This window comes from Eumetopias jubatus, unplaced genomic scaffold (genome assembly GCF_037043125.1).
Source record: "Eumetopias jubatus isolate StellerSeaLion01/CBP00866 unplaced genomic scaffold, mEumJub1_p1.0 scaffold_12, whole genome shotgun sequence".
Taxonomy (NCBI): Eukaryota; Metazoa; Chordata; class Mammalia; order Carnivora; family Otariidae; genus Eumetopias; species Eumetopias jubatus.
Window position 1 is genome coordinate 54,093,546 of NW_028274818.1, and position 25,196 is coordinate 54,118,741.

The 25,196-nt window shown below is 34.3% G+C and overlaps 1 protein-coding gene across 5 annotated transcripts in view; it reads right to left on the reverse strand.

The window, feature by feature from the left end:
* The window catches only part of SUCO (SUN domain containing ossification factor), an 89,932-nt gene that overhangs the window by 27,543 nt on the left and 37,193 nt on the right, over positions 1 to 25,196 (reverse strand). For 2 of the 5 annotated variants that reach the window (XM_088017021.1, XM_028123029.1), the window contains exons 7-15: positions 24,961 to 25,084; positions 24,061 to 24,197; positions 22,943 to 23,010; positions 10,064 to 10,171; positions 8,357 to 8,462; positions 6,209 to 6,229; positions 5,967 to 6,022; positions 5,388 to 5,479; positions 4,841 to 4,906 (exon numbers count right to left, since the gene is read on the reverse strand). In XM_088017021.1, coding sequence (XP_087873147.1) covers positions 4,841 to 4,906; positions 5,388 to 5,479; positions 5,967 to 6,022; positions 6,209 to 6,229; positions 8,357 to 8,462; positions 10,064 to 10,171; positions 22,943 to 23,010; positions 24,061 to 24,197; positions 24,961 to 25,084 — 778 coding nt within the window. The remainder of the gene's footprint in view (positions 1 to 4,840; positions 4,907 to 5,387; positions 5,480 to 5,966; positions 6,023 to 6,208; positions 6,230 to 8,356; positions 8,463 to 10,063; positions 10,172 to 22,942; positions 23,011 to 24,060; positions 24,198 to 24,960; positions 25,085 to 25,196) is intronic. The other 3 variants (XM_028123027.1, XM_088017022.1, XM_028123028.1) reach the window with 3 other exon arrangements.

Consider the following 25,196-nt stretch of genomic DNA (forward strand, 5'->3'; position numbering starts at 1 on the left):
TATCCAGAAAATTGAGAGGAAGCCAAGCACTGTCACCTGGAGCTGATCCCGTAGATACATGTTTTACGGTAGGAGAAAATAGTAAGAAATTTTAGACATGTTTAAAATGATAACTGGTAGTCCTAAATTTTGATATTTACAAAGTACAGGAATGGTACTTTGTTCCACTCATTGGTACAACACACAAAAGCTTTGTACTTGCTTTGTAAATGTCTAGGATTATAGGTCAACCTTGCCCTTCCTTTGACCAGACAAACTGGTAAACAAAGAAGCAGTGTTGATTCTTAGGCTAAAGCATGAGATAAAAACAAGAATGGAAACACCATATTTCCACACAAACCAAAATAAAGTAGCAATGGAAACTCTTTTATTTCCACATAAATCCACTTTTAATGTCAACCAATACTGCAATAGGATCTGACCTTCTACTTAGCCTGCTAGCTGAAGTTCAGTCAAAATGGACTGCTTCATAGAATCCAAATTCTGGAATCAAATCTATACTCTGAAGTCCTTGTGCTTCAAAGGGCAATCTGACCTCAGATAACAAATTTTTTGGCATTTAAATTTTGGGGTATTTATTGTTAAAGAATTCAAGAACAGAACACATCTATGGATCTGTGTAAAGAAAGCAGGTTTAGAGTATTACGTTTTAACCTAAACATAAAGAAGATTTACACTATCCTTCATTTACAAATACTATTTATCATCATTTCAGGGGGCTACTTGGTAACAAAAGCAAAATTTGGCAAATTTCTACATTCTCAGTCCATCTAAAAATTAATTTTGCTTCTGTTCACAGAACACTGCCAAATGTAGTCTTATTCTGTCTTTTGAGAGAAAGCAGCTTTGTGTATATTCTATTCTGACCATTCCCAATTTGCATCCAAACACATGATAGTTTGTCACAATCATAATGTGGCCACTAATACCTTCTGAATAGGCTAAGGTAATAATTTGGAATACAGTACCAAGCTAGACATTTGTCCTCAATTTCTCCCAGATTAGCCAACTCCTTTATCTTTGAGCTGGGCACTATTCATCCAATCTCATTCTTTTAGGAATGAAATTCTCCCCAGGGACCATCAACATGTTACACTCAGTCTCCAGCACACTAAGGCTCCTTTTGATATGGAAAACAAACTACCTACGCTACAACATAACAAGACAAACCAACAAAATAACTATTTCCTACCATTTGTATTTAGATACCTCTGCTGCATGCCCACCCTCATTCTCACTTCTCCTTCCAGATCTATAAAATACAGACATTCATAAAAAATACTTTGATGTAAGAGAACACAAAAACTGTATTTTGTCTTAAACATATACACAGAAACCTGGCCTTTAAGCGATTCTAACAAAATGCAGACCATATTTAGAAGTAAAGGCAGACTTGTAAGAATATCAAAGTAGAAAGTGGTCTGGAATATCCACATGACAAAGTACAAGGAAAGCAGAATGATATTAAGAATTTTTTGTTGAAGTAAAATATTTAAATGTTCTGGTTAAAGAATGTAAATAAAAGAATCAAGCAGAAGAGCTGCCATAACTGGCATATATACGAAGTCAAGAATGCTGCTTTCTCTAACATAGTAGTTTCTCCCTTTTTGGTAGTTAAGAAAATTACATAACGTCAAGAATGTCCAAACATTCAGTATGTATGCTCTTTGACAACCAAGTTCCAATAGAATCAATGTACTCTGGTGACATGTATTTCCTGTAACTACTAACTGCTCAATACCAAAAGGAAAAGGGAGTTTGTATTAATATTAAAGCCACAGGGAAAAAAGGGTGGGGGGCCGCCTGGGTGGCTCAGTCAATTCAGAGTCCGACCCTTGATTTTGGCTCACGGTTGTGAGATCGAGCCCTATGTTAGGCTCTGTGCTGGGCATGGAGTCTGCTTAAGATTCTCCTTCTCCTCAGTTGGTTAAGCGGCTGCCTTCGGCTCAGGTCATGATCCCAGGGTCCTGGGATCGAGCCCCGCGTCGGGGAGCCTGCTTCTCCCTCTCCCTCTGCCTGCCTCTCTGCCTACTTGTGCTCTCTCTCTCCCTGTCAAATAAATAAATAAAATCTTAAAAAAAAAAAAAAAGATTCTCCTTCTCCCTCTGCCCCAGCTTAAAAAAAAAAAGATTAAAGCCACAGAATTCTTTTTTTTTTTTAAAGATTTTATTTATTTGACAGACAGAGAGAGAAGAGCACGGGGAGCAGCAGAGGGAGAGTGAGAAACAGGCTCTCCGCAGAGCAGAGAGCCTGATGCAGGACTCGATCCCAGGACCCTGAGATCATAACCTGAGCCGAAGGCAGAAGCTTAACCAACTGAGCCACCCCAAGCCACAGAATTCTGTTTTGGTGCCACTATCTAAATTTAAAAAGTAAATCAGGTTCAAAATTGGCCAATTTCAAGCTAATTCATAAAGTGTGATGATGATAATAAAATTCAGATATTTCAGTGCCAGAGACTAGCTCTTTGGCCTGATTCCACTCTGTTATTTACTCCTTAAATATTATACCACCTTGGAGGTGGGAGCAAAGTCAGGCTCAGAAACAGTCCCAGACTCTTCAAAAGGACAAGTACAGAACACAGCTGTGTTAGGTCATGTCTATAACCTTTATGACACCAAAGTCTTATCACTGCCAGCTACTATGGCCTCTTTTTCTGAAACTTCAAGAGATGGAGATCTTTTTAAACCCTACTGTATTTAGGTTTAGCTGACATCTTCCCACCCTCCCTCCCTCTCACTAAACAAATTTTTTCAACACTAGAACACTGAAAGGTAAATAGAAGATCCATAAAAAGAAAAATAAATGATATGTTACCAAAAAAGACATCTTTGAGGAAAAAGATCCCAAAAGTGGGATATAAAGAAGATTCTTTATCTAATTAATAAAAATAATACCTTGGTCACAGAAGTGATTACAAACAGGGAAATGCCCTCCATTGTGATATAAACTAGGTTTTGTCTAGGAGTTAATACCGTAAGAATACAGAAAAAGAAACCAAGAATATTAACAGGAATTTCCTTTACCTACAACTATGGTAAGGCATACACTTCCCCAAGGTGCCCCTTCCTCTCCAGCAACCATCAGAAGCTAGAGATCTTTCAGTCTGGGGCTATTTTCTGACTCCATAAAATAACAATGCTTACACACAGCTAACTAATATAACATCAGTGAGCTATGATGATTACTACATAGAACAGAATTTTTAATACATATTTAAGGACATGAACAATAATATTAATATCCAGAGAGATAACACAGCATGTTTTCACTCCTAAAAAACTATATCCCATAGCAGTGAATGAAGTCATCAACTAGATAGCTAAGAATCCTACTTAAAAGTAGTCACTAATATATAGACAGTTGACTAGCAATAGAGGGAAACAAAGTATATTGAGCTAATATGCAACAAAGTTACATATTATATAAAGGGTTCCTCTTCTACAGGTATTTTTAGCATTCTCCCTATGCCTTAAAAAGCCCACTGAATACATTGTATGTTAAAAAAAAAAAAAAAGGAAAAAGATAGTAGGAAGGGTAAAATAAAGGGGGGAAGTTAGAGGGGGGGACGAACCATGAGAGACTATGGACTCTGAGAAACAAACCGAGGGTTCTAGAGGCAAGGGGGGGTGGGAGGATGGGTTAGCCTGGTGATGTAAAGAGGGTATGTATTGAATGGAGCACTGGGTGTTATATGCAAACGATGAATCATGGAACACTACATCAAAAACTAATGATGTAATGTATGGTGATTAACATAACATAATAAAATTTTTAAAAAAAGCACACTGAGGACTAGTTTTCTATGGAGAGGAAAAGGGGAAGAAGGGAACAAAAAAAATAAAAGATGAAAAAAACCAGAGGCAACTCCTAGCTCCATATACTGTAGCTCTACAAAATATCTACCTAAGTATATATACCACTGATTGATTAAACCTAAAAAGGTGTAAAGACAATGTACATCATGAGACTGGGATTGAAGCAACTCAACTCACTAAGGGCAACAAGGGAAAGGCACAAGAAATTAGTCATTGATTTTACAAAGATTTACTTTTATTATAATCAATCATTAATCTCCAAATAAAAACAAAACCCCTTCCAGTATTTTATGTTCTTTACGAATAACCAAAAACAACCATTAAAATATACCTACCTGAATTATAACAATAAAAATTAAGTGTCAGTTGGTAATGGTCTCTCCAGGAGTCTCCTTAGCCAGCTTACCACTAGGTTCAGAATTTAATAGGCTGGCATGACAAAAACTAAACTACTAGTATCTTAGACATTATTTCTTTAGTTTACAAAGAGTGTATTATTATTATTGTTCCTGCTTGAGAATCATTATTATTATGGATAAGAACAGCCTTTATATTTGTAATTAATTAGGAAACTAATCACATCCATAGATCAAGGATTTCTTGTTTGCTAAGACTTCACTGATGCCTACTACCTCTGAACTACCATTCGAATTCCCTTCCCATCTAGAATGACTACCCAGATACTTCTACTTATATGGTCTGGAGCTCTTTAATAATTCTTTCCCCAAGTAAATTCATAGCCCATTCTTCTAAGGAATCTGCTTAAAAATATAAGCACTTAGGGTAGAAGAACCAACTTGTGCTTGCATTTTTTCCTCTCCTCTTTCTTTTCATTCACCATTCCTATTTTATCCCTAAGGAAATACATTTCAATGCTAGTATCTTTGATTTCAACTCAAGTTAAACATTGGGAGGAGGAGCTTCCCAAACCATATACCGCAACAAAATATCCACATATGTCAGGGGGGGAAAAAAGGTTGGGAAATATTTTAATAGTGTCTAGAAAAATCCCAAATACTCACTTGTAGCAGAACCAAGAAGATTTTTTGAGGATTTATCCTCCACAGTATTATAATCCAAAGGATAATCTGTTTAAAGAGAAAATGAAGGTAATTACACTGAGAACTATCTTCAATAATATGTTTAAAAGCTCAAATTATGTCCTGTCAAAGTCAGCTGTTGTTTAAAGCATATTTTATAATAAATATTCACTACACATCTAAAACATGTTCACAAAAAGAAAATGAGATTCAGAAGCCATTTATCAAACAGATGTTTTAAGCCAAGGAAAATAATTCCACTGCTTACCGAATTTTAATCACATTTATAAGACTTTATTAAGTTTTCCATGTACTTTACCAACCCCTGATAAATGTCTTCATTTCACTTATAGGAAAATTGAGGAAGGGGAAAATTCTATTTTTCAGGCTATGATTTAAGATCTTTTAAAACAAGGACTTGATAAAGTAGAAATGGAGGGTGTCATAAAACCTTCTCCTATCCCTTCAGGCTATTACTTTAAAAAACAAAAAAATATACATAATAGTCACATGTCTTAAAGTCACTTACCATAGTCCTCATCAAATAATTCTTGACGTTCTGACTGATACTGGGAATCAGCAATCTCTTCATATTCTTCAACCATACTAGTGCCAAATACCCTATTAACAACATTGCATTAAAGACTTTCAAAATAAAATGAAATTGTTAAGACTCATCTCTTCATAATAAATGACAAAATACATTAACTTTGGTCATTTTTTGAGGGCCATTAGCTTTTGGACTCCAAAATAATGACTGTTTCTTACACTGTAGTCATCCATCCACTGTTTCCATTAAAATTTTTTCTATTTAAGGCATTTAAAAATTTGATGGCCAGTTTTATGTCTAAGAATTTTCCATATACTATCATCATAGCAAAACAGCAAGCAAGCTAGGCCAGACACGCATAATAGTTATTTTTTCTTAGAGCAAATTTTTACATTTTTCTAAAACAGATTCAAGGACAAGAAGGGTTTAACAGCTTATGTTTCTTTGGTATTAACTTCACACAGGAGAAAATTATTTCTTCACTTTAAATATCCTGGGATTTTTGTGTATCACTTTAAAAAAAAAATCACTCAATAAGTGTCTGTTGTTCTGTATTACCTTATAAGGCTTAATGGACAAAAGTGCTCTGATCCAAAATGTGATACCAACTCTACCTAAAGAATAAAAGCACAGTGCACATGAGATTATCTAACAATATATGCAGTTTCTTTCATTATAACATTTCTAAAAATAAAGTCCTCATATCCCCAAAAATCAGTAATTGTAAAGTTTTGCTTTTTTGCCATGCAGTAATATGCCATGCCCTGTTATTCAATATTGCAAAAGAGAAGGTTGCTAACCTTTATGTACTTGATGAACATCTGAAGCAAGAGAAAGGAAAAGAAAAAGAAATCAGTTCCAAAGTCTGGATAACATGCTATAGGCAACATTTAATATTTGTAAATTATATTGTTTAACTATAGAAAGCAATGAACTGTGATGGATAACATTGTAGTACTCTTATTTCTTTGCAGAAATCAAATCAATGGTTTAAATTTTTACCATCACAGCTAGAAAGTATAATCTAACTGTAAGGAAATTAACTTTAAGGTTAAGCTGAATAACCTAAAATTCATTGCTGCTGTTTTATCTGTCAGGAATAAAAACATTCTAAAAGTAATAAAGAGTAACTAGAAACAACCTGTGTCTTATACTAATTCAATTATTATAGATATGTATCACATATATGCCTATATATATATATAAATACATATGTGGATATACACATGTACATACATATTGATAAAAGATTAAGTAGCATAATATAAAATAGTATTTATTCTTGTACCATACTGTATACAAATTTTTTTAGGGAAAGCATGAATTTTTTGGATACTATATTATTTCAAGTATAACTTACAGAACTAAAAGATATATATCAATCCACTTTTAAAATAGTAAAATCAATCCACTATTAAAAGTAGACCGTATATCTGGGTTTAGTTTTGGGATAAGGAAAACCCACATAAATTTACATATTTATCGACATTAGAATTAGAATTAAATGTTTTTTCCTTTTAGAATTAATGCTACCAAAAAGAACTTTTTAGAATAGTCATCATCAAGATGCTCTATAGTGTCCCACCATAAAAAGAACCAAGTAGGAAATGACACTTTTTATACCACCAATAAATTATGTTCTGCCATTATTAATAAAAGATGGTATGAAGAATAATTCTTGTAACTATTTCATTAACAGGTGGGTTGCCTTAATTGTAAAATTAATTGTATCACCTGCCAAATAATTTAAAAAATTTTTCCTTATCACAGTGTAGAAACTGCCATATAAAAAGGTCATGAAACAATTGTTTAAAAGAAATGGAAAATATACCTTCATTTTTCTGAACACTGTTGAACCATTAACTGAGAATATCAACTGTATTTTAAAAATAGAATTTAGCATTTTTATATTGAGACTAGGAATACTACAAGTTTACCCATTCATAGAAGCCAATTTAATACATGCTTAAAAAAGACACAGACGGTAAAATCCCAGAGGACGATCAGGTAGCTATAAGTTCTCACATTTAAAGAAGACAGAAATCAGAGCTGCTATCATTCCAAAACACAGTGGTACTTTAAGGTGTGCTATTATTTTAAAGAAAAAAAGGGGAGGAGAGGAGTAGGAAATTCCTGTATTTTGTCTAAAATCCAATTCGAGAGTGATAATTCTACTTTGGTAGATAATTCATTCTCTACATTGGTGGAGGAAGCAGCAGAAATACTGAATAAAAGTGTTTAAAAGTTTACTTGAAATTGGTATTTGGACAAAGAATATTTCACTTGAATATACAACAGAAAAGGCAATAGGTGTAAGACAAATAACTGGATATTAAAATTAAAACGATCTAAGAATCAGATTCTAATAAAAAAATCAGACCTGCTTTAAAGACTTCAGTGACTAACAATGATTTGGACTTTGAAATACAGAAAGACATGATACCATGAAGATGACATTTTACATTAAGACTCAAAAAAATACTAAGACATAATTTGAAATTTCAGGGATGCCTGGGTGGCTCAGTCAGTTAAGTGTCTGCCTTCAGCTCAGGTCATGATCCCAGGGTCCTGGGATCGAGTCCCGCATCAGGATCCCTGCTCAGCAGGAAGCCTGCTTCTCCCTCCCTATGCCTGCTGCTCCCCCTGCTTGTGTCCTCTCTCCCCCCCACTGAGAAAATAAATAAAATTTTTAAAAAATTTTGAAATTTCATCAGAGCTGCAAATATCAAAACAATCAGCCTCAGTTTCCAGTTATACAAAAGGGAATGTATTAATATTTGTTTCATAAAATAATAAATGCAAGTGAGAATCATTTTATCAAAAAGAATATTGCATTAAATTTCCTCTTAAGTTTTATGATTTCTAAAAAGGTGGGGTGAGGTATAAAAACGTATGAATAATAGGTATGTTTTCATTATAAAACATAGTCCTGTAGGTATAAACATTACCTTCACATATTTTGCATACATCTGCTCATCTAAAGGGAAACTCTGGACATTCCTCTCATCTCTACCATGAAAAGTACCCAGCTTAATCCACTTATTTGTGGGATATCTAGGAAATATAAATATAAACATTCTTTTTAAAATTCACAAACCACATATTGAGAGGTTCCATCACATCTTCAAAATACATCCTGTTTAATTTTTTCCTCTCCAGGTGCACACACTCACTTAACAGTTTAAATAGTAAACTATTGAGTTGAAGAAATGCATTTTCTTTTCCAACTAAACTCTGACAAGTTCCTCTTTACAGGGAAAGAATATCTTGCAAAACTCACACCATTATCAAAGAGAAAACAAGAAAAGGAGAAGACAAAAAGTAGGACCAAAATGGCTTCTTGGGCTTCCAAGTAAACTGGAGGTTTTAAAACAGAGTAGCCAAGAGATTGTTTTGGAAGCAGGTACTACACTTCATGTAGTAAGAAGTGTGTGATGATATAAAATACAAATAAAAGTGCTGGTGGAAAGGGAAACAAAAAATCCTTTATCATTAGACTAGAATTTCACAGATCTTACATAGCTGTTTCCCCATCTTTAAAAGAAAATCAAACATAAAAGCCTTAAAGTATTATTTTTGTTTACTACAGTGTTTTAAAAATCCCTCAAAGTAATGGAGTGCTATTAAAACAAAAAAACACTTTGTTAAAGCTGGGTATGTCCACTTGACATATAAGAAAATTACAGCTTAGAGAAAAAGAAGTGATCTGAACAAGGTTATTAGGTGAAAAATGGATGGAATTCAAGAGGTCTTGAGAATTAATTTCAATAACTGCATATATGCAGTGCAGAGTGTGAGGTGGAAGAAGAGCGTGGGTAACCATTAATGATCAACAACAGAAGAATGGTTAAATAAATAACAGCATTCTACATGCCACATCAGAGACACTCAAAAAGTATTTATTGCATGAGTAAATACCTCCAGTGGGGGGAAAATATAAACCATTCATTAAAAATGGTATACTTATTGTAGAGAATTACTGAATCAATATGTTGTACACCTGAAACTAATGTAACATTGTATGTTAATTATACTCAAAAATTTTTAAATGGTGTTTAAAAGGCAAAAGGATATTATCAGGATATAAGCAGTAAAAGCTGATTTTTTTAAATAGGATTAGTAAATATATGAATATATAGAAAAGCCTGGAAGGAATATATTAAGATGCTAAGTTATCTTTGATTGAATGGATTGTGATTCTTTATCAAATTCCTTATGTTAATTCTTTCATAATCACACACACGTAACAAATTTTTAAATTATACTTTAACAAAAATATGCCTCATGATATATAAAATGAAGTATTCATGAAAGTTTTTAATAACTTTTTAAAGAAATGTTTGGCAGCAACAGATCATAATAATTAAAAATAAGGACAGATCTAGGTTTGAATTCTGATTTTCCAATTCACATATTATGTGACTTTTCCTCATCTGTTTCCTCACCTTATAAAGGAATATCATGTGATTATAAACACTATATGATTTAATGAAAGTAAGTTGATTAGCAAGTGCCTAATACTACAGTATTATTACATTCTTACAAATTGATATATTAAAATAAAAAATAAAATGAAGTTTTAAAAAGTGACCCATCTTAAAATTTTTATTCTGGAGATCCAACATAAACTTGTAGAAAGCAGCTTTAGCATTTACCTGTCACTGATAGAAACCAGGAAGTCTTTAGGAGTTGAAGAAAATAATTCATAATTTGCAATATCAAGCTGTTTTACTTGAATTGGTTCACAAAGTTCAATAACAAACCTTTAAAAAGAACACAAGACAATTACTGAGATAAGCCAACCAAAATAATAGTTCGTATTAAACATAAACAGTTTGCATAAACTAGACTTCCATTAAGTCACTCATTATTTCCCAAGCATATCATTAGTTGGGGGGGTGGGATAACTATAATAACACAAGATGTTGCTTTTGTCCTACAATACTTTTTTAAAGGTTTTTTTTTAATGACAAAGAACATTCTTGGAGAAGGAATGACTTCACTAAGGAGAGCTAGCAAAAATGTAAAGTGACTAGTCTAGAGGGCAGTTTGGCATATACATGGTCTCAAGGGGTACCACAGTCTTTGATTTAGCAATACACTTTTAGAAATTTATCCAAGGACATATAGCTCCAAACATTCACCCTTGTATATACATTGTAATATAGCAAGGCACAGTTTATAAGAGCAGGGAGAAATAGTCAACCTACATGTTTATTAGCATAGAGGATTCAAGTATGGTCCACCCAAACAATGAAATACCAAAAGGCATTAAAAATTTTACTAGGAACTATACATTCCGGGGCACCTGGGTGGCTCAGTCCGTTAAGCATCTGCCTTCAACTCAGGTCATGGTCTCAGGGTCCTGCTCAGTGGGGAGCTTGCCTGTCCCTCTCCTGCCCCTCCTCCCTGCTCGTGCTGTCTCTCTCTCTCTCAAATAAAATCTTAAAAAAAAAAAAACTATACATTCCATTTATATAAAAATCTAGAACATGTAATTTATAATGATAGAAAACAGATCTGTAATTGCTGTAGGGGCACAGGAGTTAGGAAGGAAAAGTTACAAAGGAGGATGAGAAAACATTTTAGGAAGGTGGATATGTTCATTATCTTTATTGTGGTGATAATTTCATAGATGTATAAATGTCAAAAATTATCAAACTGTACATTCTGACATGTTGCAGTTTATTTTACATGTGTAATATATTTTTATGTCAATTATGCCTCAATAAAGCTATTCTATAAAAATGATGCCAGAGACCTATATTTATGGACACAGAAAAATGCCATAAAACACTGCTTCTTAGGAAGAATTACAAATATGGTGCCATGTGTGTAAAATAAAACTGCACACAGTGTGGCATTTGGGAAAAAGAAATACTCATATCAAAAACTAATGATGTAATGTATGGTGATTAACATAACAATAAAATTTAAAAAATGTAAGATAAGTAACAACAAAAAAAGAAATAACTCATGACATCTAGCACTCTAATCAATACTTTCAAAAAGTAGTTACTGTACCAATATATTGACAATGAAATAAATCAAGAGCATTAAAATTAACATATTATGTTTAATTTATGAGAGCAAAAGAACCAAGTTCTAGCGGATGGCAAAAACAATCAGGTTTCAGAGAAAAGCTCATGAAGAGAAGCAAACTAACATTTGCTGAATGCTTACTCTGGGTCAGATACTATGTTAGATGATTTATATCCACTCTTTGACTTAATTCGTACAACCAAACTGCAAAGAACATTACCTCCATTTTATAAAACAATTCAATAAAAATTAATTGGTTACTTCACAGTCTCCTCTTCTGCCTTTTAGTAAGAGGCCCCCTCCCACCACCTCCCCAAACGTAGCTGAGCTTACGGCCACACCTCAAAGACTGTGCTTCTCAGTCTTGGCTGGCTGTGCTATTTAGTTCAGGGTGAAGGACTGTGAACAGAAGTGTCAAGTGCAACTTCCAGGTCAAGCCCTTAAAAGGGAGCTGCTACTTCTCCATTTGCTTTCTCCCACCTTACAGGTTGGAAAGAGAATGTGGTAGGAATAAATCATTTCAGCAATGCAGGCAGGGACAACACCTTTAGAGGAGGCAAAGGAACATGACAGAAAGTGTGTAGGTCCTTTAAGTGTTCTATCTATCTGGCTCCAAAGCTTAAACATATCCCACACCACCAAAACACCTTTGGGAGAGGGAACTAAAGAAAATCAAACTCAGACTTTGTTTATTATTAACAACGAAGAAAATAAATCTAAAAGAGCATTAAGAAGAAAATAAAATGCTAATTCTCCCCCACCTTTCTTTTGCATACAATGTTCTCCATTTCTAAGATATGAGCTATATATCAGAAAAAATGAGCTTTCAAACAAATGTATTACCAAGTATAAAAATTGAATTCAATGTGATGAGCACTGCATGTTATATGCAACTGATGAATTATCGAACTCTACATCTGAAACCAATGATGTACTGTATGTTGGTTAATTGAATTTAGATTAAAAAAACACGAAAAAAGGGAATTCACCAAGATTTAACAATTCTAAAACTTGTATGCACTTAACAGCCTCATAATATATAAAATATAAGCAGGTATGTAATTATTCCTCAGTTAGTTGATTTTAAAGTGCTCTTTCATTTTTTTGCCTCATTTTTTATGTTTTCTTAGAAGCAAAGAATATTCTATGCAAATTAATAGAACTACATATAACAGTTGACAAACCCAATTTCAATATGCTTCTTTTAATTATTTATAGGCCAGGAATTTTAAAAGATCAGAGATCTAAACACAAGAGTAGCATGATGAAACACCATGTATCAAAATTTAGTTGATACAATTAGGAAGGAAATTTATAACCTTAATGTATACACAATTAAGTTCAATAGACTGAACTTAAAGAAAATATAAGATACTAAAGTTTCAAGCAGAAATCCACAAAACAGAAAAAAAAGACATGATAGAGGGAATCAATAAAGTCAAACTGGTCTGTGGAGAGAAGACATAAATTAAAATATTAGGAATTTTTTAAAAAAATCATTAAAACAATAAAAGAATACTACCAACAACTTTATTACAAAAACTTCAAAAATGGATTAAAGATAAATTCCTAGAAAAAAATTATTTACTAAAACTAACTCAAGAATAGTAAACCTAGTCTTATAACTACTCTTTTTAAATTTTATTATGTTAATCACCATACATTACATCATTAGTTTTTGATGTAGTGTTCCATGATTCATTGTTAGCGTGTAACACCCCGTGCTCCATGCAGAACGTGCCCTCTTTAATACCCATCACCAGGCTAACCCATCCCCCCACACCCCTCCCCTCTAGAACCCTCAGTCTGTTTCTCAGAGTCCATAGTCTCTCATGTTCGTCTCCCCCTCCGATTTCCTCCCCTTCATTTTTCCCTTCTTACTATCTTTTTTTTTTTTTTTAACATATAACGTATTATTTGTTTCAGAGGTACAGGTCTGTGATTCATCAGTCTTACGCAATTCACAGCACTCACCATACTACATAACCTCTACCGTACGACCCAGCAATTGCGCTACTGGGTATTTACCCCAAAGATACAAATGTAGTGATCCGAAGGGGTACGTGCACCCCAATGTTTATAGCAGCAATGTCCACAATACCAAACTATGGAAAGAGCCAAAATGTCCATCAACAGATGAATGGATAAAGAAGATGTGGTATACATATACAATGGAATATTATGCAGCTATCAAAATCAAACCCTATTTTTTTTTTTAAAGATATTATTTATTTATTTGACAGAGAGAGACACAGCGAGAAAGAGAACACAAGCAGGAGGAGTGGGAGAGGGAGAAGCAGGCTCCCTGATGCGGGGCTCAATCCCAGGACCCTGGGACCATGACCTGAGCCGAAGGCAGACGCTTAACAACTGAGCCACCCAGGCGCCCCAAACCCTATTTCTTTTAAAAGTAGTTTAAAAACATTCCCATCTACTCACACCAGTACAAAACAGTACATGCCCAAGCTTATTTATAAGTAACACTGTCTGCCACAGCAAAAGATTAAAACACCAAATATCCACCATCAGAAGTCTAGTTGAATATTGGTAAAAGCATATAATGAAATTTTATACAGCTATCAAAAAGAATGAAAAAGTTTTCTATGAACAAAATAAAAAGATGACCAGATGGTGATCCCAAGGTCCCGGGATCGAGCCCTACATTGGGCTCCTTGCACAGTGGGGAGCCTGTTTCTGCCCTGCCTGATGCTCCCCCTGCTTGCTTTTACTCTCTCCCTCTCTGTGTATCAAATAAATAAATAAAATCTTAAAAAAAAAAAAAAAGGAAAAAGGAAACAAAGAAAGATGACCAGATATTGTTAAGTTAAAATTCAACTCTAGGTGAAAAATAGTGTGTATAATATACTAAGTTCTGTGAAAAGAGGGAGATCAATAAAAATTTACATTTACATTTGCATAAAGAAACTAAAAAGATAACTAAGAATTTAACACTGAATAAGAAGATGGATGACAGAGATTGGAAGAATATCTCTCATTGTAACTCCCCTACCCTTCTGAAATACCTTTTTGGGTTTAAACCATGTGAACATATTACTTAGTTTTTAAATTACACCCTTAAAAGAAAATTAGTATCTTCCCATAGGCCGGGATGGTTTTATAATTGAGTTCCAAACTTAGAAGATACCTAATGGTACAAGATTAGAAGCAATGCCTCCAAAATAAGGAAGATGATGACACTGACTACTATCACTGTTTCTATTCACAATTTTCTTAGGGACCTTGCCAGCATGTAATGACAAAAAGAAAGTAAAATACAATGAAAAGGATTAAAATTTTTTTAAAAAAGAAAGATTTGTAGGGAAGCTATAATTTTCTACATAGAAATCCCAAAGTAAATCTACATATTATTAGAAAAAGAATATAAAAAGATATCTGGATATAAGATGTTTATAAAAAACTGGACATTTATATACAACAAAATGTAATTTTTTAAAAAATTTTATTATGTTAGTCACCATACATCATTAATTTTGATGTAGTGTTCCACGATTCACTGTTTGCGTATAACACCCAATGCTCCATGCAATACATGCCCTCCTTAATACTCACCACCAGGCTAACTCATCCCCCCACCCTAAAATGTAATTTTTTTAAAGATTTATTTGAGAGAGAGAGAGAGCGTGCACATGAGTGTGAGCACGGGGAGGGCCAGAGGGAGAGGAGAGAGAATCCACAAGCAGACTCCTCAGCTGAGTACAGAGCCCAAAATCAAGAGCAGGCCAATAACTGACTGAGCCACCCAGGCGCCTCAAACCCAGCTAGTATTTTTATGACTCTTGTTCTAAATTCTTGTTCAGATACACTCCTTATTAACTGTTTTGAGCAAATCCCTGGCTGTGATTTCTTGATATTCCTTTTGGGGAAAATTCCTCTGTCTTGTCATTTTGTCTAGGTTTCTGTCTTTTGCATATTATGAAAGCCTGTAATGTTTCCTGTTCCTGAGAGTAATGCTGTATTAAGGGGTCATACACTGTCTGGGGCCTGGCACTTCAGGAAGTGTTTCTGGTGTATGCTGTGTGCACTCTGCTGCTGTGTTTGGCTGCTCTTTCCCACAGGTCAGTCCTCTGCAGAGTTCCTTCTTGCTTGCAGTGGGGAGTGCTTGGACCTTTAATTAGGTGTGCTCTGATTTGTTTGGTAAGATAAGCCTGATTTAAAAAAAATTATCTAACAGAAAAATGAGGAGGGAAGCATGAATCCCTCCTACACACCATATAGAAAAAATTCCACTGGGATCAAAAACCTAAGGGTGAAAGGCAAATTTTCTCTAGAATTTAAAAATTTAAGCTCTCTCTCTTTTTTTTAAATGTCAGAGAGATCTGACATTTTTATTCAGTAGTTCCACACTTTACCTCTAATTTACAATGTACCTTTATCATAAAGTTTCCTTATAAGCATGGGTTTGTTTCTGTACTCCCTGTTCTGCTCCACTTGTCAGTTTATCACCACCTGCAGTAACACCACACTTTCATTAGCTTTATGGACCACAGTATCAGGAAGGGCAAGTTTTTGCATCATATTCTTCAGGACCATCTTGGCTATTCTGCTTCTGCTTTTTTCTTATTAATCCCAGACTTAGCCTGAATTCCCCAAATGTCATGTCGAATTTTGTTTGGGATTTTACTGAATATTCAGATGACTCAGATATTGAGTTTTCTTTTGTATAAACAGGACATATCCTTTTGTCTTTTAATGTCATTCAGTTAAGATTATTTTTAAAAATTTTCATGAAAGTAATATATATCTTGTTAAATTCATTTCTGAGCAGCTATTTATTTGTTACAATTGTAAATATGTTTAAAAAAATTATATTTTGTTGGGACGCCTGGGTGGCTCAGTTGGTTAAGCAGCCAGCTCTTGATTTCAGCTCAGGTCATGATCTCAGGGTCCTTGGGATCGAACCCTACATTGGGCTCCATGCTATGTGGGGAGTCTGCTCTCTCCCTCTGTCCTCCCCCCACTCCCCTGTGCCTTCTCTCTCTCTCTCTCTCAAATACATTAATTAAAAAAAAAAAATACTAGGTGGGCTTGAAAAAGCATAGAAGACACCAGATAAACCCTTGTGGCAAAGATAAAAGACCTAAAAACTAGTCAAGCCGGAAAAAAATGCTACAAATGAGATGCTGCAAAACTGACTGAATGTAATCACAATGAGGATGGAAGAAACAGAAGAACTAGCAGGTGGTAACAGAAGATAAAATTATGGAATATAAGGAAGATGAAAAGAAGAAGGAAAGAAAACTAGTAGATCATGAATACAGACTTACGGAACTCAGCGATTCCATGAAGCACAATAATATCCGTATCATAAGAGCAGGAGAAGAAGAAGAAGAGCAGGAAAGAGGAACAGAAGGTTTATTTAAAGAAATTATAGCTCAGAACTTTCCTAATCTGGGGAAGGAAACGTATTCAAGTCCAAGAGGAAAAGAGAACTCCCCTCAAAACCAACAGAAACAGGTCAACACCAAGACATATCACAGTGAAACTTGCAAAATACAAAGATAAAGAGAGAATTCTGACAGCACCTAGGGACAAAACGTCCTTAACCTACAATGGTAGACACATAAGGTTAGCAGCAGACCTGTCCACAGAAACTTGGCAGGCTAGAAGAAAGTAGCATATATTCAATGTGCTAAATGGGAAGAATATGTAGCCAAGAATACTCTATCCAGTAAGGTTGTCATTCAGAATAGAAGCAGAGATGAAGAGTTTCCAAGACAAGCAAAAATTAAGGAGTTCATGAACACTAGACTAGCTCTGCAGGAAATATTAAAGGGGACCCTCTGAGCAGGAAAAAGAGACCAAAAAGCAACAAAGACTATAAAGGAACAGAGATAATCTACAGGAACAGCGACTTTACATGTAATACAATAGCACTAAATTCATAGCAATAATTACTCTGAATGTAAATGGACTCAATGCTCCAATCAAAAGACATAGGCTCTCTGAATGGATTAAAAAAAAAAAAAAACCATCAATATGCGGCTTACAAGAGACTCATTTTATACCCAAAGACACCTCCAGATTAAAAGTGAAGGGGTGGAGAACCATCTACCATGCTAATGGACATCAAAAGAAAACTGGAGTAGCCATATTTATATCAGACAAACTAGATTTTAAACCAAACAGTGTAATAAGAGATGGAGAAGGGCATCATATCATAATAAAGAAGTCTATCCAACTAGAAGATCTAACATTTGTAAATATTTATGCCCCCATCGTGAGAGCAGCCAAGTATATAAATCAATCACTAACAAACTTAAACTCATTGATAATAATACAATACACTATAGTAGGGGACTTGAACACCCCCACTTACAGCAATGGACAGATCATCTAAGCAAAAGATCAACAAGGAAACAATGGCTTTGAATGACACAGTGGATCAGCTGGACTTAACAGATACATTCAGAACATTTAGTGCTAACGTAGCAGAATACTCATTCTTCTCAAGTGCACATGGAACATTCTGCGAATACATCACATACTGGGTCACAAATCGGGTCTTAACCAGTACATAAAGACTGAGATCATACCATGTGTATTTTCAGACCACGACATTATGAAACTTGAAGTCAACGACAAGAAGAAATTTGGAAAAGACCACCAATACATGAGGTTAAGTAACATCCTACTAAAGAATGAATGGGTTAGCCAGGAAATTAAAGAAAAAATTTAAAAAATACATGGAAGCAAATTGAAATGAAAACATGACAGTCCAAAACCTTTGGGATGCAGCAAAGTCGGTCGGTCATGAGAGGGAAGTATATAGCAATACAGGACTTCCACAAGAAGCAAGAAAAATCTCAAATACACAACCTAACCTTACACCAAAAGGAGCTGGAAAAAGAACAGCAAATAAAGCCTAAAACCAGCAGAAGGAGGAAAATAATAAAGATTAGAGCAAAAATAAATGATACAGAAATTTTAAAAAATAGTAGAACAGATCAATGAAACTAGGAGCTGGTTCTTTGAAAGAATTAACAAAGTTCATAAACCCTTGCCCAGACTTATCAAAAAGAAAAGAGAAGGGACCCAAATAAATAAAATCAGGAATGAAAGAGGAGAGATCACAACCAACACTGCAGAAATATAATTATAAGAGAATATATTATGAGCAATTACTTAACAAATTGGGCAATCTGGAAGAAATGCATAAATTCCTAGAAACATACAAACCCCCAAAACTGAACCAGAAGAAATAGAAAACTTGAGAAGACACATAACCAGCAAAGAAACTGAATCAATAATCAAAAATCAACAAACAAGAGTCCAGGGCCAGATGGATTCCCAGGGGTTAATTCTACCAACCATTTAAAGAAGAGTTAATATCAATTCTTCCGAAACTGTTCCAAAAAGATAAAAATGGAAGGAAACCTTCCAAACTTATTCTACAAAGCCAGCATTACCTTGATTCCAAAACCAGAGACCCCACTAAAAAGGAGAATTACAGGGGCGCCTGGGTGGCTCAGTTGGTTAAGCGACTGCCTTCGGCTCAGGTCATGATCCTGGAGTTCTGGGATCGAGTCCCACATCGGGCTCCCTGCTCAGCAGGGAGTCTGCTTCTCCCTCTGACCCCCCCCCCATGTGCTCTCTCTCTCATTCTCTCAAATAAATAAATAAAATCTTAAAAAAAAAAAAGGAGAATTACAGAACAATATCCCTGATGAACATGGATGTAAAAATTCTCAACAAGATACTAGCAAATCAAATCCTACATTAAAAGAATTACTCACCATGATCAACTGGGATTTATTCCTGGGCTGCAAGGGTGGTTCAATATCCACAAAATCAATATCATATGCCACATTAATAAAAGAAAGGATAGGAACCATATGACCTCAAAGATCTTCTCAAAAATCTCAAAAGATTCCATCCCAAAAATTGCTAGAACTGATACATGAATTCAGCAAAGTTGCAAGATATAAGATCAAAGTACAGAAATCTGTTGCATTTCTATACACCAACAGTAATGAAGCAGCAGAAGGAGAAATCAAGGAGCTAATTTCATTTACAACTGCACCAAAGACCATAAGATACCTAGGAATAAACTTAACCAAAGAGGTAAAAGATCTGTACTCTAAAAGCTATAGAACACTTATGAAAAAAATTGAAGAGGACAACAAAGAAATGGAAAAATATTAGATGCTCATGGATTGGAAGAGTAAATACTGCTAAAGTATCTATACTACCCAAAGCAATCTATACATTCAATGCAAACCCTATCAAAATAATACCAGCATTTTTCAGAGCTAGAACAAACAATCCTAAAATTTGTATAGAACCAGAAAAGACCCAGAATAGCCAAAGTAATACTGAAAAAGAAAAGCAAAGCAGGAGGCATCACAATTCTGGACTTCAAGCTGTGTAACAAAGCTGTAATCATCAAGGCAGTGCGGTACTGGCACAAAAACAGACACATAGATCAATGGAACAGAACAGAGAACCCAGAAATGGACCCACAACTATCTGGTCAACTAATCTTCGACAAAGTAGGAAAGAATATCCATTGAAAAAAAAAAGACAGTCTCTTCAACAAATGGTGTTGGGAAACCTGGACAGCAACAGCAGAAGAATGAAACTGGACCACTTTCTTACACCACACACAAAAATATATTCAAAATGGACGAAAGACCTAAATGTGAAACATGAAACCATCAAAATCCTAGAGAACACAGGCAATAACCTCTTTGACCTTGGCTGTAGCAACTTTTTACTAGACATGTTGCCAGAGACAAGAGAAACAACAGCAAAACTGAACTACTGGGACTTCATCAAGATAAAAAGCTTCTGCACAGCAAAGGAAACAATCAACAAAACTAAAAGGCAGCCTATGAAATGGGAGAAGATACCTGCAAATGAAGTATCAGATAAAGGTTTAGTATCCAAAACCTATAAAGAACTTGTCAAACTCAACACCCAAAAACCAAATTATCCAGTTAAGAAATGGGCAGAAGACATGAATAAATAGACTCTTTTCCAAAGAAGACATAGAGATGCCTAACAGACATATGAAAAGATACTCAACATCACTCATCATCAGGGAAATGCAAATCAAAACCACAATGAGATACCACTCCACACCTGCCAGAATAGCTAAAATTAACAACACAGGAAGCAACAGATGTTGGTGAGGATGCTGGGAAAGGGGAACCCTCATGCACTGCTGGTGGGAATGCAAACTGGTATAGCCACTCTGGAAAACAATATGGAGGTGCCTCAAAAAAGTTAAAAATAGAACTACCTTATGACCCAGCAATGCACTACTAGGTATTTACCCAAAGGATACAAAAATACAGATTCAAAAGGGTATATGCACCTTGATGTTTACAGTAGCATTACCAACAATAGCCAAACTATGGAAAGAGCCCAAGTATCCATTCAACTGATGAATGGATAGAGAAGATGTGATACACACACACACACACACACACACACACACACACACACACACACAAATGGACTATTACTGAGCCATCAAAAAGAATGAAATCTTGCCATCTGCAACAACATGGATAGAACTAGAGTGCATTATGCTAAGTGAAATAAGTCAGTTTGAGAAAGACAAATACCGTATGATTTCACTCATGTGGAATTTAAGAAATAAAACAGATGAACAAAGGGGAAAGAAAGGAAAAATAAGATAAGATAAAAACATAGAGGGAGGCAAACTGTAAGCCACTCTTAACTATAGAGAACAAACAGGGTTGCTCAAGGGGAGGTGTTTTGGGTGGAGATGGGCTAAATAGGAGATGGGCATTAAGGAGGGCACTTGTAATGAGCACTGGGTGTTATATGTAAGTGATGAATCACTAAAGTCTACTCCTGAAACCAATACTATACTATATGTTAACTAACTTGAATTTAAATAAAAACAAGAATAGTGATGAAAGTTTTGAGGAAGATGAGGTATAAACTTACTCTACCAGATATTAAGACTTATAAAACTACAGTAAGACTGCATGGTCTTAATATACCTTAGGAGGATTAACCTACTTAAATCAAGTGAAATCAGTTAAAGGTACTCTGAAGTTCAATTACAGTGAAAAGACACATATGTAAGTGAGCAAAAACTAAATATGCAGTAAACACATATACAGAAATGCATGCTGTTTGGGAGAAATGTTAAAATACAAATGGGCAGCTATGACTACTTCATGGAACTTCATCCCAGCATGTCTCTGCTTAAAATACAAAATTTTGGAGAATAAAAACTTGAGCTGTTACTGACTACAGAGGCTCTTACAAATAAAAACAAAACTTCAAAATAACACTTTAATTATAATCTCAGATAATCATTTCCTCAAATCCAATTTATGACATAAGGAAAAATACACTTTTAAATTATCTTTAATACCCTTAAATAATTTGTGGTGTAAATGTGCCAAAAGGAGTGAAGGGCCAAGAACAGAAAATAAGCATTATCTTTAAAGTTTAAAGAGTTTCTCCTCAAATTAAAAAATATATATATATATATTTAGTAAATCAATATGATGGCAGTAATTTATCTCAATTCTTTTTTGAACAGCTGCTTTTGAGCAATTAAATCAAATAATCTAATAAAACTGTTGGTATATCACACATTATTTTCCTCCATAAATCTGTTCCTTTGCCTGTATTCTTTCTTAGTTAATGGCAGAATTATAGATCCAAGTACGAGTCAAAATCCTGGGAGATTTCCTAGATGACTCTCTCCGCATCCAATTACTAACCAAGAGCTGCCAATTTTATCTGCTATAAATATCTTTCATAACCCCCTCTCTTCTGTATCTATACTGCCAATGCCTTAATTAAAGCAGGTTCCTAACTGGTTTCCCTGTTCCCAATTGCATTCTGGTGTAGGCCATCCTTTGAGGACAAGCCTTCTTAAAACACCAGTGAAATCATGTCACTTCCTACTTAAAACAAACACTTCCCTCCATGGTCTTTAACAAACTTCAAAAAATTGTAAACTAAGTATACACAGCATTGGATGGCCTGGTTATTGGTAAACTAAATCTCCTGTCTCCTCTTCCATGATTACTCTAGTTATACCTTTATTCTTATCATGACTAAAATAACCTCTTCAGGCTGCTTCTACTTACAGCTGCCCATAAGAAATATGTTTCTTTTAGCACTGTTCCCTTATTCTTACAGTTCCTGAATACTTCTCCCTCATTTGTGACTTCAAGATTCAGCTCAGGAATTACTCTCTCACAGTTAAATATCATCACTGTTCCTATCATAATCTTCCAGCAATACTTTTTATACTATTTCATAATTATTTGGCTAGACCTATTTTTTGTCTGTGGCTGTGACCTTTTCAAAAGGAAAAGTATTTTGTCTTCAATTCTGTATCCCAGGACCTAAGGTAAGTACAGTACCAGCACCTATCAATCATAAATGCTTTTTAAGTGACTATAGGAACAAATCAATCTAATCCTAACATAAAAGCTTAACATAATATGTACACACATAGAATGCACTTTACTTACCAAATTTTAGTGCTGCAAGGATTCAACATATAAAGATCCATATTTTCTATAAGAATAGCAGATGTGCTCTATTTTAAAAAGGGGGAAGGGAATAAATTACTTAAGGAAAAATATTTCAACTCTAAAGATTTCTAGGATTTCTACATTTTTAGATCTTAAATACTAAGATTCTGAAACACTCATTTGAGAAGAAGGCATAAAAATGGCTAAAATTTACTGGTTATGTCTATAGTGTTAAGTTAGCCTTATAACAAAACATTTTAAATTAAATGTCTGTTCCTATAAAGGAAAAGTGATTTTCTATTAGCTATTTTCTTTTTAAAATTTCAAACAGGTTTTAAAAGTTAAAAGACAGGATGAATGCCCTTCATTGGATGAAGAGATAAACTGCAGCACATCCAGACAACAGAATATTATTTAGCACTAAGAAGAAATGAGCTATCAAGCCACAGACGAAACTTAAAGGCGTATTTACTACACGAAAGAAGCCAATTTGAAAAGGTTACATACAGTATGAGTCCAACTACATGACATTCTGGAAAAGACAAATCTATGAAGATAGTAAAAAGATCGGGGGTTGAGGGGAGGGAGGGATGAACAGGTGGAGCACAGAGGATTTTTAGGGCAGTAAAAATACTCTGTATGATACTATAATGATCGATACGTGTCATTACACATTTGTTTAAACCCATAGACCATATGGTAAGAGTGAACCCTAAGGTAAAGTATAGACTTCAGGTGATAATAATGTGTCAGTGTTAAGTTATCAACTGTAACAAATGTATCACTCTGGTGGGACATATGTTGATAATGGAGGAGGCTAAACGTGTGTGAGAGTAAGGCTTATGAAAGAAATCTCTACCTTTCTCTCAATTTTGCTGTGAAACTTAACGGCTCTTAAAAAAACAAAGTCTTTGAAAGAAATAAAAAAGGTGCAACGTATCAACCAATATAACTAAGAATTCATACAAGAAAATGTCTTTAAAAGCATAATCCTACATTTATCAGTGAATCAGAAAAATAGCTCATGTTAAAATATAGTTATCAGCAAACTGCTACCTTTATTTAATAAAGTTACTAGTGTCCTACAAGTATAGAAGAATTTTATAGTTAAGTACCTTGGCTTCTGGATTAGCTGCCAAAATTTTGGCACCACATTCTACTGAAGCATAATTATTTCGATTTTTCTGCACTTTTTTTGTTGCATGTAGACCTCCATTAGAAGATGGATGCATTGACTGACCTGCAGACAAACCTTATTATAAACATATATATATGATGATTATGATTAAAAATACTCCCAACAAACAATGATCTCAAAAGCAGTAGCTGATGTGTACTGAAGAACAGGTTTTAATGCTTAAGAGAATATTTTAAAAAACCCATTAAGAAATTCAAAATGCTTTACCTCATTGGCTTTAAAATACTCCCCCAAACCAAATTAACTACAAAAATCCCCATTATTTGATTTATGTCTAAGTAATATAATTCTCAAAATAAAGTTTATCCATGAGAGTCAAAATATTGTATATACATATTTTATTAAAGATGAATGCTATCCTAACATTAAGAATTTTTAACTGAGACGTTAAGTTCTTTACAAAAAGAAACTAATACCTCAGTCCAACTCTATTTACAGTTCAAAGCTTTATGACTCAAAAGTTTCATTCATATCCCAGACAAGCCCCCCCAAAAACAAACAAAAAAACAACAAAGTTTCTGTGCAATTTTCCTCTTATAAACTGAAATGAAAACTACTGCTCTGCCTACTTTATCTTATTTTTTCCTCATTTAATAATTTACAAAATGGATTTTAATTAAGATTAAAACTATATAATTGTACACAGGTAAGTTACATAGGTTGATAATTATACATTTTAGTAACTTTCACCTTTAAAAAGTTCAAAAGTTTTATTTTATTTTACCAACTATGGAGAGAAATGCATATTTAAACCAGGCCCCTCCCCCCAAAAAATAATAATAATAAATAAATAAATGGAATCACAGTGTTTCATTACTTTTTTCTTTTTCTACTTCCATAACTTTCTTCTTCCATTCATCAAATGTTGGTATATCTTCTGGGTCTTTGGGACTTGTTACAGATATATGGTCAATTTCCCCTGGTTTTGTATAATCAGAACTCTGAAAGAAATGTGAAAGAACAGAGAAAACAGATTAATAAATTATAAAAGTATATACAAATGTTTATGTGAAATTAAAGTCCAAGTTTATAGTTGACAGATAATATTTCAAA